This window comes from Frankliniella occidentalis, unplaced genomic scaffold (assembly GCF_000697945.3).
Source record: "Frankliniella occidentalis isolate FOCC.00 unplaced genomic scaffold, Focc_3.1 Scaffold21, whole genome shotgun sequence".
Classification (NCBI taxonomy): domain Eukaryota; kingdom Metazoa; phylum Arthropoda; class Insecta; order Thysanoptera; family Thripidae; genus Frankliniella; species Frankliniella occidentalis.
The window spans coordinates 3453666-3467839 of record NW_026267151.1 but is presented as its reverse complement, the minus strand read 5'-3'; the positions used below and the strand labels follow the sequence as shown (position 1 = coordinate 3467839).

The window sequence follows — 14174 nt, the reverse complement described above, 5'->3', positions numbered from 1 at the left end:
ACGTAAACAACAAGTGGTTCATTTTGTAACAAAAATTCTGCCGCATGCAGAAAATCTTATAACCTGTTACAATTGCTTGATTATGGAAAACTGTAAGCTTAAAATTTAAATTTAACTCATCAAAATGCTTGAACCACTCAAATGTATTTTTTAAGATATAAACAAAACCATTGTATCTTTACAAATATTTGCCGTAGGGTGGTAGCAAGTGCAGCACCTATTACCAACCTACCAGATATCTTTCACATTATGTTTTCTTTTCAATTCCTTTCGTAAAGGTTTACAAAACTTACCTGCTGGTCTAAGTGAGGGTTGCTTTGACAAATTAAAAAACTCATCAATTTCGCAGACACTGTCCCAAAGATATTTTTCTAAAATCATTATTCTAAGTTCAGCAAGCGCTCTTCGTCCTTTATTTCCGGTACCTGTGTTCAAACAGGAACAGTCAAACGGGCCACGCAGCTTCAAGAATTACTGCTGCTTATTGTTTGAGTTGTTTTAAGTAAATTTGACAAAATATAACTGAATTGATTTGAAGTATTTTATCGTAAAGAGGTTTTTACCCATCCGGCAAACCTTATCGTTACTGAAGGTACCGTATTTTCTTTGATATCTGATGCCATGTCTCTACTTCCAGTACACGAGTTGCTACGGGTTATTTCTGTGTTACCATCTGGAATATATTTGTAGAATCAGATTAGATAAACAATGCTAGTGGATGTCACTCTACAGATTTGAGCTTGAGGTGTTTCTGATCTTAAATTCTCTTTTATTAGCCTATGAGGTATGGCCCCCTCGAGGCAGTTCGCCAACCACCCAGATCCCATGGATTTGTGGCTTGAAACACAAGGATATTACAGAAAGTTGACAGCCAGAGATGGTTCTTGTTTGTTCAGAGCAATAGCAGAACAGGTAAGCCTTTGTAGTTCTGTCACCTCAACCTATGCGGTATTAGAAGGAAAATATAAAAATCTGGATTATGTGAAATATTATTGTTAAACCTCTATAGGTATATTACACTCAGAAATTTCACCCAGATGTAAGGAAATTGTGTATTGATTATTTACGTAATCATTTGGAACTTTTCAATGAGGTACTGTAAACATTAATTACTATCCAGCAATCCAGCATGCATATCATGGTAGGCTACATTAATTGCTTTTCAATGTTTTATATTTTTCTTAGATCAATATAGAAACAGAAATTGAAACTCACTTGGAACATCTTCAAAATCCTACTTGTTGGGGGAGCTTGCTTGAAATTACTGCACTTTCTCATCTCTTCAAGTGCGTACGGTCTCATTTCTCACCATACTTCAACGCAATAAAGACATTAATTTCCACTATCATTATGTTCCAGGATTGACATATTTATATTCAAGGAGGTTGGAGTAGCTGCGGAAAATGCTGCGAATACTTTTTATGGGAAAAAAGTAATGCTCTGTTTCTCACTTGATCGTCACTATGACTCTGTGTATTTGAAAGAATTCACAAAGACGGCTGGTTATTGCCAGTGTAAGTTTTATGTGTATTATTAGCTGTCTCAATCATGATGTAATATCCTGTGTTTTCAATCTACATTCTCTTTTGATTCAGCATTGGTATATGAAATGCTCTACAAGAATGTCTTTGGTATGAAGGACGTTGACTATGCTGTTGACAAAATGCTTCATTACAAACCACTGCGACACCGAGGGGAGTCAGGATCTTCTGGGTCCAGGAAATTCTTCAGTTACAGTTGCAATAGGTGTATATTTGCATCATCTATTGGGTTTTTCAGCATGCACTCCCACTTTATATGTAGTATCAAAGTACCATTAACTATCAATACTGGTATCCTAATGCACTATGTTTGAAACTTTCTAGCATTCAACTTCAAAGGAAAGGAATTGTTGTTGACGCTATACTTGATGATGTTGAGGTAAATGTTAGAGATTTACTTCAAAAGGGAGTCACACCTTTTCCTTACAAAGTAGCAAAATCCCTTGATCCCAATATATTTCGAAATGTAGAATTTGATGTATGGATAGACTACAGAAGAGGTAAATTTGTAGATGTGTTGTGGGGAATACATTGAGCGAGAGTCTAATCTACTGTAACTTAGGGTTTGTTTTGTGTTATACTAATATAAATCATGTTTCTTTTCTCACTTAGGACTACGCCAAGGCTATTTTGGAACTAATAATGAGCTTCAAGTGGGAGTAAAGTGCCTAGTCAAAATTGAAGAAAGTACATTTGTTGGACATATTCAGGACATGTCTCCAGAAAAGGGCCCAGTTGTTGTCTTTGTAGAGGAGCTTGGTGAAAAGCGCACTGTACCATTTGAAAACTTAGAACTCTTGCCTCAGGAACCTCTCACCTTAAAGCAGATGCCTGTGAGCCACTCAAGAAATTCATCAACTATGGCTCACACAAATAAATGTATTACTAATGAAAGCAGCTCTGGAAGTAAGCTTTAAAGTTTTATCTCCTTTTTATAGATTGGCTTTGATTTCTTTAGTTAACCATTTGTTAGGTACAAAACTTCGCAAAGGAAGAAGTGACAATGAAACTAAAGGAAAGATATTAGATCCTAATGGTATTCAAGTGTTTACATCTACAGGGCGAAGGAGAACCACCTCTAGAAGTGACCAGAGTAGCATTACGGATAACAGTTGTGATAATTTAGGCAGAACATGGTTTGTAAACTTCTTTGATATGTCCCAAGTGCATTAACTGTTTCTTGTTAATGTTCAACTCAAACTAATCTTTAATAATGAATAACAAAGTTATGGCTGATGTCAATATTTCAGTTTTCTGATATGCATTTACATTAGTTTTTGTTCACTTTCTCAGTGTATATCAAGAATCAAACATGACTAGTTTTACCAATTATTCAGTTGATAGTTTCAATCTTAATGGAGCTTACCATCCATATCAGTTCAAGGTGAGTATTCAAGCAGCTTAAACTGTCAGATTTGCTAAGCCTAATAGAACTAAATTAAATTTGCAATCGCATTAGCCAACCATGGAGTTGGGTATGAGTTTACCCCTTCAAACACACGTACTGATGTCAGCTCAGCAACATGGCAGTTCACAAATTTTAATACCAGTGAGTCCACGCCCTGAAGATGTTCCTGCTCATTGGCTTGCTACTAATGACATGTCAAGTTCAGCCGACTTGAGCTTGGATGAAACAGGTATTTGTCGGGTTTCTTTCAAAATGGTTTTCAGTGAAAAATGCTATGATGTTAATTCCAACAATTCTCTGAACAGCTGAAGTTTCACATTCAACGACAGGTATTGAAACTCCTGTAGAAAATATTAAAAATCAAATGGAAATTGGAGCCTTAGATGACTGTGTCAATTACTTGCCTGATCTTAACATGCTTAACATGCAAGAACCTCAAATTAACTTCAATGCTCCGAAGTCAGTCCTTGATGACGGAGCTGACTTACCTATTTCAGGTAACTTTTAATTTTTCAATTTTAAGACCATATCAAAGAAGTCACGTCAAATAGTTTTACCAAATTATGATTTTTACCATATTTACAGACATACAAACATTAAGATTTTTCTACAATCTTGGAAATGATGTAAGTTTTTTTTTATCATGCCCTCGGCTTGGCACTTTAAGAAATACTTAATTTAGAAACTCTCACTTGCAGGTATACCGTGCACAATGTAGTATGCAATATGGCTGGGGAGGATACACACAGCCATGCACTGTGACCTCTCCTTCAACTCCAAATCCTCCAGGAATGTGTTCAGGAAAATGTTTATGTGGACCAGTTTGTATAACGACTGTGCCAACAATTCACCGTCTCTTAGGTAACTCTCAACTTTGGTTCAGAAAAATATGTCTTATTAAAATTACAAATGGTTATGAGTTCTATTATAATTTTACAGAACCTACTACTCCACCCAGTAGTTCAAGGCGCAAAAGGAAAGACAGTAGTACAAACATGGCGGGAGGCAATGACATTGAATCTTCTGTTACCCCACCAAACTCGCAACCTCCTACATCGACATCTGGAACTGCTGCTACTCCACAACCTACTGTTCCTCCTAGATTCAAATCTAAGGGTTTGTGGCTGTCATCTTTTGAAATCTGTGTTTTATGTTGATGTTTTACTTCTAATTTTTGTTTCCTTGCAGGTAAAACCAAGAAGGATGCAAAGGCACTTGAAGGACAGCCTATTGTTCACCAACCAACTCTCCTGATTCCTCCTGCAGAGGAAACTGGCATGAGTGAATCACAAAACAGCACTGTCAACAATGATCAAAACTCTCCAACTTTGTCTATTCCATACTCCCCTCCTTTCGGCTATGTGTATTACCCTACTAGTCCTGTTGTACCCTACTCTCCTGTGGAGTCTGATCCTTATTTCAGTCCTCTCAGATTACAATTTCCTACAGATTACATGCCAGACACCCCTCAATCACCCTGTTTTTCTCTTAATGGGGATTTGAGTGTGTATGGTTCTTCCCCTCAATATCCCATGATGGCTACTTCTCCTCATTATCTGTACCCAGCATCACCTGGGATATATGTTGGCTCTCCTCCTCCAGGGTGGAGCCCACTGACACCCACCACCCCACAACCACAGAGCTGAAAAAGAAGCCTAAGTAACAGTTGATTGTGTCAATATTTTCATATATATTCAACAGTTCCTGGCAGCATTTATGAAAGTTACAGACCTGCACTTTAATTAACTTTAATTTTGTAATCAATTCTATCAATTGGTGGTGGGAGATAATTTCTTTCCCTTAATTTATTTTTAATTCAGCTGAAGTTTGCCTTTAAGTTTCTTCTGTCTAATCTGGACAAGTGACGTCTATAGTTTGGTTTTTGGTTTTTCCAATCACTTTTTGGATTATTTAGGTGTGCAATCATAGATGCTCAGGCTGCTGTTAAATCAATTTGTTTATATGTTCAAATCTATATGTCTGTTTTACATTTCATTGATGTATCAAATGTTGTGACTAAAAATAATGGTAAACTGCCTTTTATAACCTCCTTTAAGTTGTAAAAGGTAGGATTGACTGAAAATAAACTGAAGATTTACAATACGTTGCAAGTTCTGAAAGTATCAAAAAGTAGAACTGATTCCCTCTGTTGCAATAGTAAGTATAAAACAAAACATTTGCAGAATGGAAAAGATAGAGGTGAACCTCCAACCGGCTGCAGTTTGGAGACAGCAAATTTGATGACTTTAAAATTTGTCACATTTGTAAGAGACAAGAGATGATGAAACAAAATCAAATTTAAAAACGAAATGAAGTTTAATAGCTCACAGTACATAAAAAGAAACTAACGTGCAAAAATATCAAAGCATAGTTAAGATAGGTTTATAGCTACAATCAAGTTAATTAGACCAATAATATTACTGGTATTAGGTACATAAATACATATATTTATCATAACATGTATCTATAAATCACCGTGCACCGACAGAAAAGGGGGGGGGGGGGGCAGGAGAGAGGGGCGCCCTTCTCTCGTGGGGGAGGGGTATCTTAAGATCTGTTACACTTAAACTACCTTATAAAATTATGAAGAGTCTCCAACAATAAATATGATCCCTCACTTAAAAGGTGGTGAATGAACCAGAATTGTTGAGTACTCTACCACAAAATTGACAAGTCAATGTCAATAATCAGTCTCGTGTCCTAAAGAAAACACTTCCTAGTGACTAAGAAAAATATTTTGCAAAATCAGAGTTTCAGTACACTGATATTCGGCATCGAGAGGGCCGAAAAGATACAGTAGTAATAAAACTAAATAATAAAAAAAGATTACCCTGTTTAAAGTGCCATTAATTAAATGGAGAAGTACGAAGGTTTTTAACCAGAAGGAAGTAATCTTGCACCTCGGAATTGGTGCAATGTATGGTTGAAGATCTTGAACCAAAATGGCAATCAAATAAAAACAGCATTTTGGGAGATTTCTGTTTGTTTTTTAAAAGTATATAAAGGTTTATAAAAAAGAGTAACATACATCTTATTAAAAATAACTAAGATGATATCTATAAAAAAAATATATTGGTGGACACCAACATATAACCAGTCAGAAAATAGTTCTAAGGGTCTTTGGTTTTCTCTTCCAATTGAAGCTTTTCTAATTCAAGCCCAAAATTGTTCAAATTTTGTTTTGGATTAAGGAACATAATGAAGTTTTCTTCATTTCAGGACACACCTTGACCACATTAGTATGTATTGCCTACCTACAAGTATTACAACTTATGATAATCACATAGACAAAACACCTAAGTTATTGAACTTAATAAAACATCGTTCATTGAAGATAGGTGGGGGTAGGAGTAGGTAAAATAAAAACGGTTTACTTACATGTCTTTGCAAAAATGTCAAACACAACCATACTCATACCAAATTGAGTTTTCACGTGCCTTATTTGACTTATTGGATGGAGTACTAGGTAATGTGCCACCTCTTTTGCTATTATTATCATCCTGTCTAGATTGCGACCGAATGGGTAGGGTTGGACTCCCAGCATTCCACTGAGAAGTTCCTGGAGTTTCCCCAATGACAGTAGAGATACGATTATACACAAGTAGCCTAAAACAAATCCCTCAAATTTTAGTACACAGAAAGAAAATAAAGTATTCACTGTATTCAGTGAAGTGATATGAACAAACCTTGGCTCTGCTGGGGTTGACGTGACTATGGCATCTAGATTGCTCTTTTCTTCTTCTTCTTCGTCTTCATGCTCACCATCCTGTACGAAAGACATCGAAAGATATTGAAACACTTAGAAATAAAAAAACTTAGCAGTTATGCATTAGGGGTTAAAACAAGAGGATGAAGAACTTGACAAAACAATTAGTAACCTTGGTCTGCTCTTCTTCATTTGTTTCTTCTTCAGTGTAGTACACAGTACGCCGAGTACCAGCACTACCCAAACTCAATGAGCTTCGAGCAAATCCTCCACCTGTACAGTAAAGTTACAGACCGGTACAAATCATAAAAAATTTAATGTAGCTATGTTAAGTTTCATGGGAAAGAGTTTGGAGAGCTTACCTTGCATTGGTTGTGCATGTATATCCTCTAAACTTGTATCAGAATCATTGCCGCCAGATTCAGAACCATGTAATGAAACTGCAGGTTGAATCTCTACACTTCGAGCATCTTCATGCCAAGACCGGCGACTCTGTAATTGATGAAAGTTGTTAGAAATATCTAAATGTATGCATTGGTTTGCTCATAAAATCGTATCACCTATTTGATATTTAAAAAAACTGGTGATGGAGTTTCTTTGCACTTGAAGATAGAGAAGGGTATTACAAACTTAAAAAGGTATTATAGGATAGATCATGGTTTGTGAGTTTCGAGTAAGCATTACAATAATTTCAAGCCAAAAATTCAAACATATGGGTCATTTATTGAACTTAAAGGAGTGTGTGATGAGTAAATAGCATATATAGGAACTGGGCTGTCACCAGAGCTTGTCTGAGAGGGAGAGAAAGGCAGATAGAAATGTGGAATGAATTTGCTTGGATAGGTCACAAAAGTATAAAGTGAGATGATTAAGAGATATAAAATACCTTATTGATGAGATCTGAGCTTGCTTTCTTGACTTTCTTTACTAAGCTTGCACCAAAACTTCTTTTCTTTGTGGAACAACTATCCATGCGTCTGTAATGTTCCATTATCTTTTCCTCTAGTTTTTCCTTTTGTCTATGCAAATTATTTAATTTGTCAGTATACATTTTCTCCTCTAAATGGTAGTGTTCTTTGTCTTCAAGTGAATGGTTTAGAAGCTCTTGATACTGGCTTAGCAGCTGTGTCACATGCTCCATAAGAGAACGGCGATCTTCTTCTAAGCCAGTATTCATCTGCAGCAGCATCTGATAGCAAGTTGTAAGAATACAATGACAAAAATAAAAGACACTAGATTCAATATTGTTAGATCTATAGATTTAAGGAGTCAATGATGCCTGCTTACCTCACACTTATTCCTTAATTTTGAGAGCTCCAATTCAACAGAATTTATATGGTCTAGTTGGCTGGCCAATTCGCCTTGGAGTTGAGTCTGTCTTATTCGGAGCTCAGCATTTTCAGCACGTAGCAGTTTGTGTTCATCTTGAATTCCTCTGAAATCCATTCTTTGCTTTTCACTAGCAGTGAATAAGTTACGAAAATCATCCTAAGAAAAAAAGGATATATACAGTGACACCCACTTGCAAATGAGCACTGCGCACCCAAGCTTCCCCATGCTGGGCTTGGCTATTGGGAATCTACATCAAAACAGGAAACTTTATCTCCAGGTAGAGACAGCCACAAGGGGCTGTTTAAAAAGTACTCACTTTCAGCTTGGAGTGTTCAGCACGGAGATTTCCAAGCGATCGCGATGCTTCTTTGAGAGAATCCTTCTCACTTTGAGTCTGCTGGTCAAGAAGTGCGCACCTTTCCCTCAAAAGCCTCAACTCAGAGCGCAGATCCCTTTGTACAGTTAAATGGGTCTGTCTTTCATTCACAAGTGCTTCATAGTCTCCAGTCAGTTGTTCATGAAGGGATTGAAGAGTAACTTGATCTAGTAAGAGTTGTTCATGAGCTTGTTGCTGTTCACTCTTTTGCTTTAAAAGCTGATATGTTTCAAAGTTTTCAAATGTTAATATAGTTATAACATTAATACATTATACGGTGATCATTAATAGAATGATGATTCAGAAGTTTACAAACCTCATCTTTTTCAGCCACAAGTTGAGTGTTGGCAACTTGCAGTGCAGTGTGTTGGGCAGATAAAGCTGACACACGACTTTGAAGAGTTGCCACATGAACTTGAAGGCGAGCATTATCAGAGTGGGCAGATTCTGCTACAGACTGCAAACTTGCCACCTCAGAGCGGAGGTCTTCACATTGACAAACAACACCCTGTTCTACTAAATCCTGCCTAGTTTGCTCAATTACAATATTTTCTGACTTATGTGTATTACAAACATCTTCTTTAATTTTCCCAAGCATTTCGGATGCAGCTCGCTGAACCTCTGCACTAGTTAAAATACTGCAAGGGCAACAGATTGAAACAAAAAAATTGAAATTGAAATTTTTTCAAATTTTTTAAGAAAATGACTATTTACAAATGAAGAGTACAAAGTTGAACTTACTTATCAAGAACATTGTCTGGATCTTGCAATTGCTCAAGCGTGAGGCCAATACGCTCGAGGCTGCCCTTGATTTGACGGACACACATTTTCTCAGCCACTAGGTCCCCCTGAAGTGCAGTTAGCGCCTCACGGTCTAAGGCAGCTTTGGATGCCACATCTTGTCCTTCTCTCTCAACTTCCTGAAGTCTACATTTTAAGCAAATAAAATAAAGATACACGGTACAATTAGACCTATTCAAGTCATTGCCAAGTAATTTTAGACGTAAAAAGTACCTGATGATAAGTGTCTTTGCTTCTTCTAGATCTTTGTTTAATTTTGTTGCTTCCTTCACTAGACATTCAATTTCATTTGCACGCTTGTCAAGAGTCACATCTCTTGTTTCAAGGACCTCTTTTAACTTAGAAATTTCTCTTAGTGAAACTTGACGCTCTCTTTCCAGCATTTGACATTTGCTCTCTGCTTCAGCTATGTGTCTCTGCAATTCTGGAATGCGTTGAAGCTCTAAACGATTTCGATCAGCCAACTGAGAAGCACTTTCAACAGCTCTTTCTAACTCTTCTGCTTTACGCTGAAGACTGTCATAAGAGTTCTGTAGCCATTGTTTTTCTTTTGACAAATTTTCAGCCAAATGCTCGGCATTTCCCCTACGACTTAGCTCAACCTATGGTGAATAGACATTGAAATTTAGTTTGAATTAGTTGATTCAATTTAATTTTTGTAATAATTCAACAGTTACTGACCTGCAGTTCTTGATCTAACTTCTCAGTGCGGCACCGGAAAGACTCACGAGATTCTTGTAGTTTGATATTATCTTGTAATGCATCCTTGACTAACTTTTCTAACTCAGAATTTTGCTGCTGCATTCTGTTTATATTTTCCTGCAACTGTTCCACCTTAAGAAAAACAAAAATGAAATTGCGTTAAATAATTTAGTCACATTGAGTTGCACCAAAATTTTCACAATATGAAATTATGAAACTATGTAATACCTTCATAGATAGCTTTTTCTTTTCTTTTTCCAGGTCCAATATTTTATTGCTGTTTTCAAGGAATGATGACTCTTTAAGATTATCCATTGCGGATTGTAACCTTCGATTTTCTAATTCCAAACGCAGTGCACGTGCTTGAGCGTTGCTACTCAACTGTTCCGACAAACTGTTGTCATTCGAACCCTCAGGCATTGTCTCCTCCAGCACGTTGTTGTCAAGGGCATTATCTGCTATTGTATTCTTAGCTAAAATTTGTAATCTTTTGTTTTCTTCAAATGCTTCTTGCAATCTTTCTTGAATAGCTTCTTGATCCTAAAAACATAGTTGATATGTCATGAATTAAATAAAGCTCGCCATGCTTTCAAAACAATAAGCAATGCCTTAGCAAAAAAGAAAAAAAAAAAACAAAGAAAAGATCAAGTGAAAAGTAAACCGACTTACCAATCCCATTTCATTTATCTGCTTTTTGCATTTGATGAGTTCATTTTCCAAGTCTAAGACATGCTCACTACGTTTTCGGGAACTTTGAAGCTGCTCCTCTAGCATCTCTCGAGTTTCCATCAACACTCTACACAAGAAAGAATTCCAAATAATTATGTGTGTTTAAATAGTACCACAATCAATTCGTAAAAATTTTGAACTTGTACCTGTTATCTTCTCTTAGCTCTTCCACACGAGACTTGTAAAAATCAATGTCACTCAGCTTCTCCCGGTAACGTTGTACTTCTGATTCTAATTTATCAACTCTTTCTGCTCTCTCACGTATTGCATCCAACTCATCTCTGTAAAGCTTTGCTGACCGAGCTTCTTGCATTAAATCTTGAATCTGTACAAAAGTTTTCAAACCATTATGCTCTCCCAATAAATAGGCTTGTTTAACAACAATGTATCAAAAGATAAGATTAAGAAATTTTAAAATGTAAAACCTCATTTCGTAGTTTGGCGACAACCAATTTATGATGTTCTGCTTCCTCTTTACTCTCTGCTAAAGCTTCTGACTTCTCTTCCCTAAACAATGAGAACAATGTTTATCTAAGGCATCTTAGACTGGAATATTAAGAGGACATTAACATAAAAGGAAAGCAAAGACAGTTGGCAATTACAATTACAGTTCAGATTTTAATATATAGTTTGAATCAATAGGACGTACAGTTCTTGCCGTTGTTTTCTTAATCGAGACTTCCAGTCAGCCAACTCAACTGCAAGATGATGGGAATCACTGCCGATCATCTGAGAAGTTTGTCTGCGAGGTGAGTCATTTTGCAAAACAGTTGAGTTGTTTGAGCTGGCACTAGTGTCCCCTCTCTCCTGGACTGATGCATTCAGCCATTGCTTGGTATAAAAGGTCATAGTTAGTTTTGGGCTTATGGATTATTTCAAGTAGGTTTTTCTCTTTTAATTAAAAAGTTAGTACCTGAAGATATGCATCTCTTTCCTTGATAAGCCTGCGAACATGATTCATCATCAAATCCGCAGGGAAATTTTCTTCGCTTGTGTCAGGTGAAAGAACAACTCGTTGTGAGTCTGTGACCTGATAAGAAGTTTAAGTATGAGTGGGCTATGGATAATTTTGCAAACAACCACTTGAGTCAAAAACGATGAAAACATATTTACAAACCTGCTTAATACAATCAACAATGTCATGTTGAGTGTCCTCGCTGAGTTGTTTTATATGATAAATAAATCGCTCCTTATTAGGACATTGCACAGCACAACCCAAAAGTAGTAACAAGAACAATTGCATGTTTTCAAGCCCAGCTTTAGATTCATGGTGTCGACCTATCTCAACACAATCTGGTACCATAAGCAGGGTTTGACAGAGCTCCTCCTGTATTTTCACAAAACCAATGTGTATGATAAAATAATGTTAATTTAGTAAGGCAAGAGAATATAATCGGTCATACCTCATACACAGCTTTCATATTTTTTAAAATAATATCTAAGTTTCGAATTCGAGTAGCAGGATTTCCCATGCTGGGCATTACTCCATCATGCTCTGGCTCAGGGTTTCTTGAAAAAAAAGTTTGCTTTGAAATAAAGTTTATAGTATAGATGTGTAACATTAAACTATCAGTCTTAGTAGGTACTAAACTACATACATTTGGAGCATTACTTCGTGGATCACCATACCATCTATTAAATCTTCATAGTTCATAATACATTTGGGACTTTCTAAACACGATTTCAGCTATAAATAAAGGAGAATAAATATGAAGTGAGATTTGCAAAAGAAAGCTCGTCTTAAGAGACAGCACCGCAAAGTAATTAAGTCCTTACCCAGGTGACGAGGGGTCCTTCCATGAAGCTTTCGATATCAGTGCCGGAGGCCATTGTAAAGGTGATAAGTTTCAAAAAATTAGGCTTCTGTGTGACTGAATAATCTCATCTGTACCACATCTCTTGATCTAAAATTTTAAAAACAGAATGAGTTTTTCTGAAATACATCATTACAATCCAGATGAAGTCTCTTTATGCTTAGCTCAAAAACCTTGGATATTATGAGAAAGGTATTTGAAATCGTTGATGAATTCTATGGCAATCTAGAGAGAGGGAGGGCGGGGGGTTAAGGCGATAGTACAAACAAATTTTTGATAGAATTTCAAAAATGGGAAGACAAGAGTGATGGTTGGAGAATAGGCTTCTGCTCTGAACTATGACCTGGTAGCTTCAGAAAGGAACAAGATGTGCGGGGGTCGGTTGGTCTCAATTTTAAACTGCATTGCATTGCGACAAAGTTTTGCAAATTAAACATGCAGAAACAAAAGAAATATTGTGAGTCGAAATCTTCCAACTGACAACAATCGGCTAAACAACAAAGGTACGCGAATGAAGTATTTAAAACTCCTTACCGGTTTACGTTGGAGTAAATACAAGGCATAAAAGGTCCTCATTCCACTAACAATGGAACATTCATTATTCCACAATTAAAAGAAGGAAAGCCCATACAATTTTAAATCTTAGAACTTATGTTTAAAATTTGTTGATACCCGTTACCAGGTACAAGCAGAACCCATTCTAATAACAACCAACCTCCTGCCATCCTCTGCAACAGGTTATGTGTGACCGATTATTGACCGTTACCGCAAACAGGATAGGAAGACACCCTTCTCTTGAGGCGCGACTTTTTAAATACTGAATGTATAGCCGACATAATGTGTTCTCAAGATGAGGCGTAGGGTCGTTGCCTGAAGGCCCGAAAACGCCCAAAACAAAGTCTCTCTGTCTCTCTCAGCTCTTGCCTTGTTTGCTGGTATCAGCTCCCTGATAAACATTTGATATAAGGAAAATAACAATGAAACATATGTCAATACATATTAATTTTATTGAACACGTATCACATTACAATAAATTGAAAATACAAAACAAATCCATTTGTGCAGTAATAATTAGCAGTGCCAAAATGAATAACTATTCTTTAATGGTAGAAATATCACAGTATGGAAGAGATGACAATATCTGTAAAAAAAAAAAAAAAAAGGGGGCCTTCAATGGTGTCAAAACTGACTGTATTAAAAGCATTTAAATAACATCGAGCAAGATTTTTATCAGCCAGGAAGGCATAATACAGTATTAATATTCTACGAAAGATAGAAACCTACTTTTTACATGCAAGGGACCGTACACACAACACAGTACAACTAGGTATGTTTGAACGAAATAGATAGAAACCTCTTTATCACTTGCAAGGGGTTGTATAAACAGAACCACACAAAACATAGTACAAACAAAGTTTGCTACACTGAGGAATGTCCATTCTTTACTTGACTCAGTTTGGTGAGATGGAGGACTTGAATGTAGGTTTATGATGGCGAAAGTGACATTTAAAGATGCAAGTGAAGTAGATTACACCACACTGAGCACAAAGCCTCTACCTCTATACAGCAAGGTTGGAATGCAGGAAATGAATTTAAAAATAATGCTTTTGCTAGTGTAAAATAAATGGAAAAATAATTTTTATCAATTGCTTTTAGGAGTAATGGGAGTGGAAGAGGCTTTAAAGACCAATGGATTAGAAACCCTGAAAACACTTGGTAACATTGCTGCTAGGCTAACAAACACCTCATCTGATATACCCTGTAA

The 14174-nt window shown here is 36.6% G+C and overlaps 3 protein-coding genes across 9 annotated transcripts in view; 1 reads left to right on the top strand and 2 right to left on the bottom strand.

Annotated features, from left to right (window-relative positions):
* Positions 1 to 294: 294 nt before the first annotated feature.
* Positions 295 to 5050, top strand: LOC113205425 (uncharacterized). 3 transcript variants are annotated; one of them, XM_026421052.2, is made up of 16 exons: positions 295 to 592; positions 777 to 912; positions 1010 to 1093; positions 1186 to 1286; positions 1360 to 1514; positions 1596 to 1746; positions 1866 to 2041; positions 2154 to 2447; positions 2515 to 2677; positions 2835 to 2925; positions 3001 to 3178; positions 3255 to 3446; positions 3535 to 3575; positions 3648 to 3810; positions 3889 to 4065; positions 4138 to 5050. In XM_026421052.2, exons 2-16 carry the CDS (start codon positions 787 to 789, stop codon positions 4593 to 4595), a joined length of 2550 nt encoding a protein of 849 aa, XP_026276837.1. In that variant the 5' UTR covers positions 295 to 592; positions 777 to 786; the 3' UTR covers positions 4596 to 5050. The 3 variants fall into 3 exon arrangements, with proteins under 3 accessions (XP_026276837.1, XP_026276838.1, XP_026276839.1); XM_026421053.2 differs by having other exon boundaries at positions 296 to 592; positions 2587 to 2677; XM_026421054.2 differs by having other exon boundaries at positions 297 to 592; positions 2602 to 2677.
* A 196-nt stretch (positions 5051 to 5246) lies between these two features.
* LOC113205424 (girdin) lies at positions 5247 to 13131 on the bottom strand. Of its 5 annotated transcripts, none has more exons than XR_008010866.1 (23): positions 12944 to 13131; positions 12372 to 12499; positions 12194 to 12282; positions 11999 to 12104; positions 11713 to 11922; positions 11509 to 11625; positions 11245 to 11426; positions 11021 to 11102; positions 10742 to 10920; positions 10536 to 10662; positions 10095 to 10406; positions 9846 to 9998; positions 9378 to 9766; positions 9105 to 9290; positions 8680 to 9001; positions 8304 to 8582; positions 7943 to 8143; positions 7542 to 7844; positions 7018 to 7147; positions 6828 to 6928; positions 6636 to 6715; positions 5888 to 6555; positions 5247 to 5849 (listed from the first exon to the last, which is right to left on the bottom strand). XR_008010866.1 is itself a non-coding variant. In XM_026421050.2 (23 exons), the coding sequence occupies exons 2-22, from the start codon at positions 12423 to 12425 to the stop codon at positions 6345 to 6347; spliced, it is 3813 nt and encodes a 1270-aa protein (XP_026276835.1). In that variant the 5' UTR covers positions 12426 to 12499; positions 12944 to 13131; the 3' UTR covers positions 5247 to 6203; positions 6328 to 6344. The 5 variants fall into 5 exon arrangements, 4 of the variants coding, with proteins under 4 accessions (XP_026276835.1, XP_026276832.1, XP_052120752.1 ...); XM_026421050.2 differs by having other exon boundaries at positions 5247 to 6203; positions 6328 to 6555; XM_026421047.2 differs by having other exon boundaries at positions 5247 to 6555.
* Positions 13132 to 13398: 267 nt separating this feature from the next.
* LOC113205439 (protein C12orf4 homolog) overlaps positions 13399 to 14174 on the bottom strand; it is a 3675-nt gene continuing 2899 nt past the window's right edge. Inside the window, exon 11 of the mRNA XM_026421070.2 lies at positions 13399 to 14168. Within this exon, the coding sequence (XP_026276855.1) occupies positions 14052 to 14168 (117 nt within the window). The 3' untranslated portion in view covers positions 13399 to 14051. The remainder of the gene's footprint in view (positions 14169 to 14174) is intronic.

Bases quoted from the DNA above. Each gene is read 5' to 3' on its own strand.
- LOC113205425 (XM_026421052.2), top strand. From the start codon at position 787: ATGGCCCCCTCGAGGCAGTTCGCCAACCACCCAGATCCCATGGATTTG. The intron at 3,447-3,534 runs GTAACTTTTAAT...CCATATTTACAG, and splicing joins AGCTGACTTACCTATTTCAG to ACATACAAACATTAAGATTT. The intron at 4,066-4,137 runs GTTTGTGGCTGT...GTTTCCTTGCAG, and splicing joins TCCTAGATTCAAATCTAAGG to GTAAAACCAAGAAGGATGCA.
- LOC113205424 (XM_026421047.2), bottom strand. From the start codon at position 12,425: ATGGCCTCCGGCACTGATATCGAAAGCTTCATGGAAGGACCCCTCGTC. The intron at 10,663-10,741 runs GTACAAGTTCAA...TTTCTTGTGTAG, and splicing joins GAGCTAAGAGAAGATAACAG to AGTGTTGATGGAAACTCGAG. The intron at 10,407-10,535 runs GTAAGTCGGTTT...CTATGTTTTTAG, and splicing joins AGATAAATGAAATGGGATTG to GATCAAGAAGCTATTCAAGA.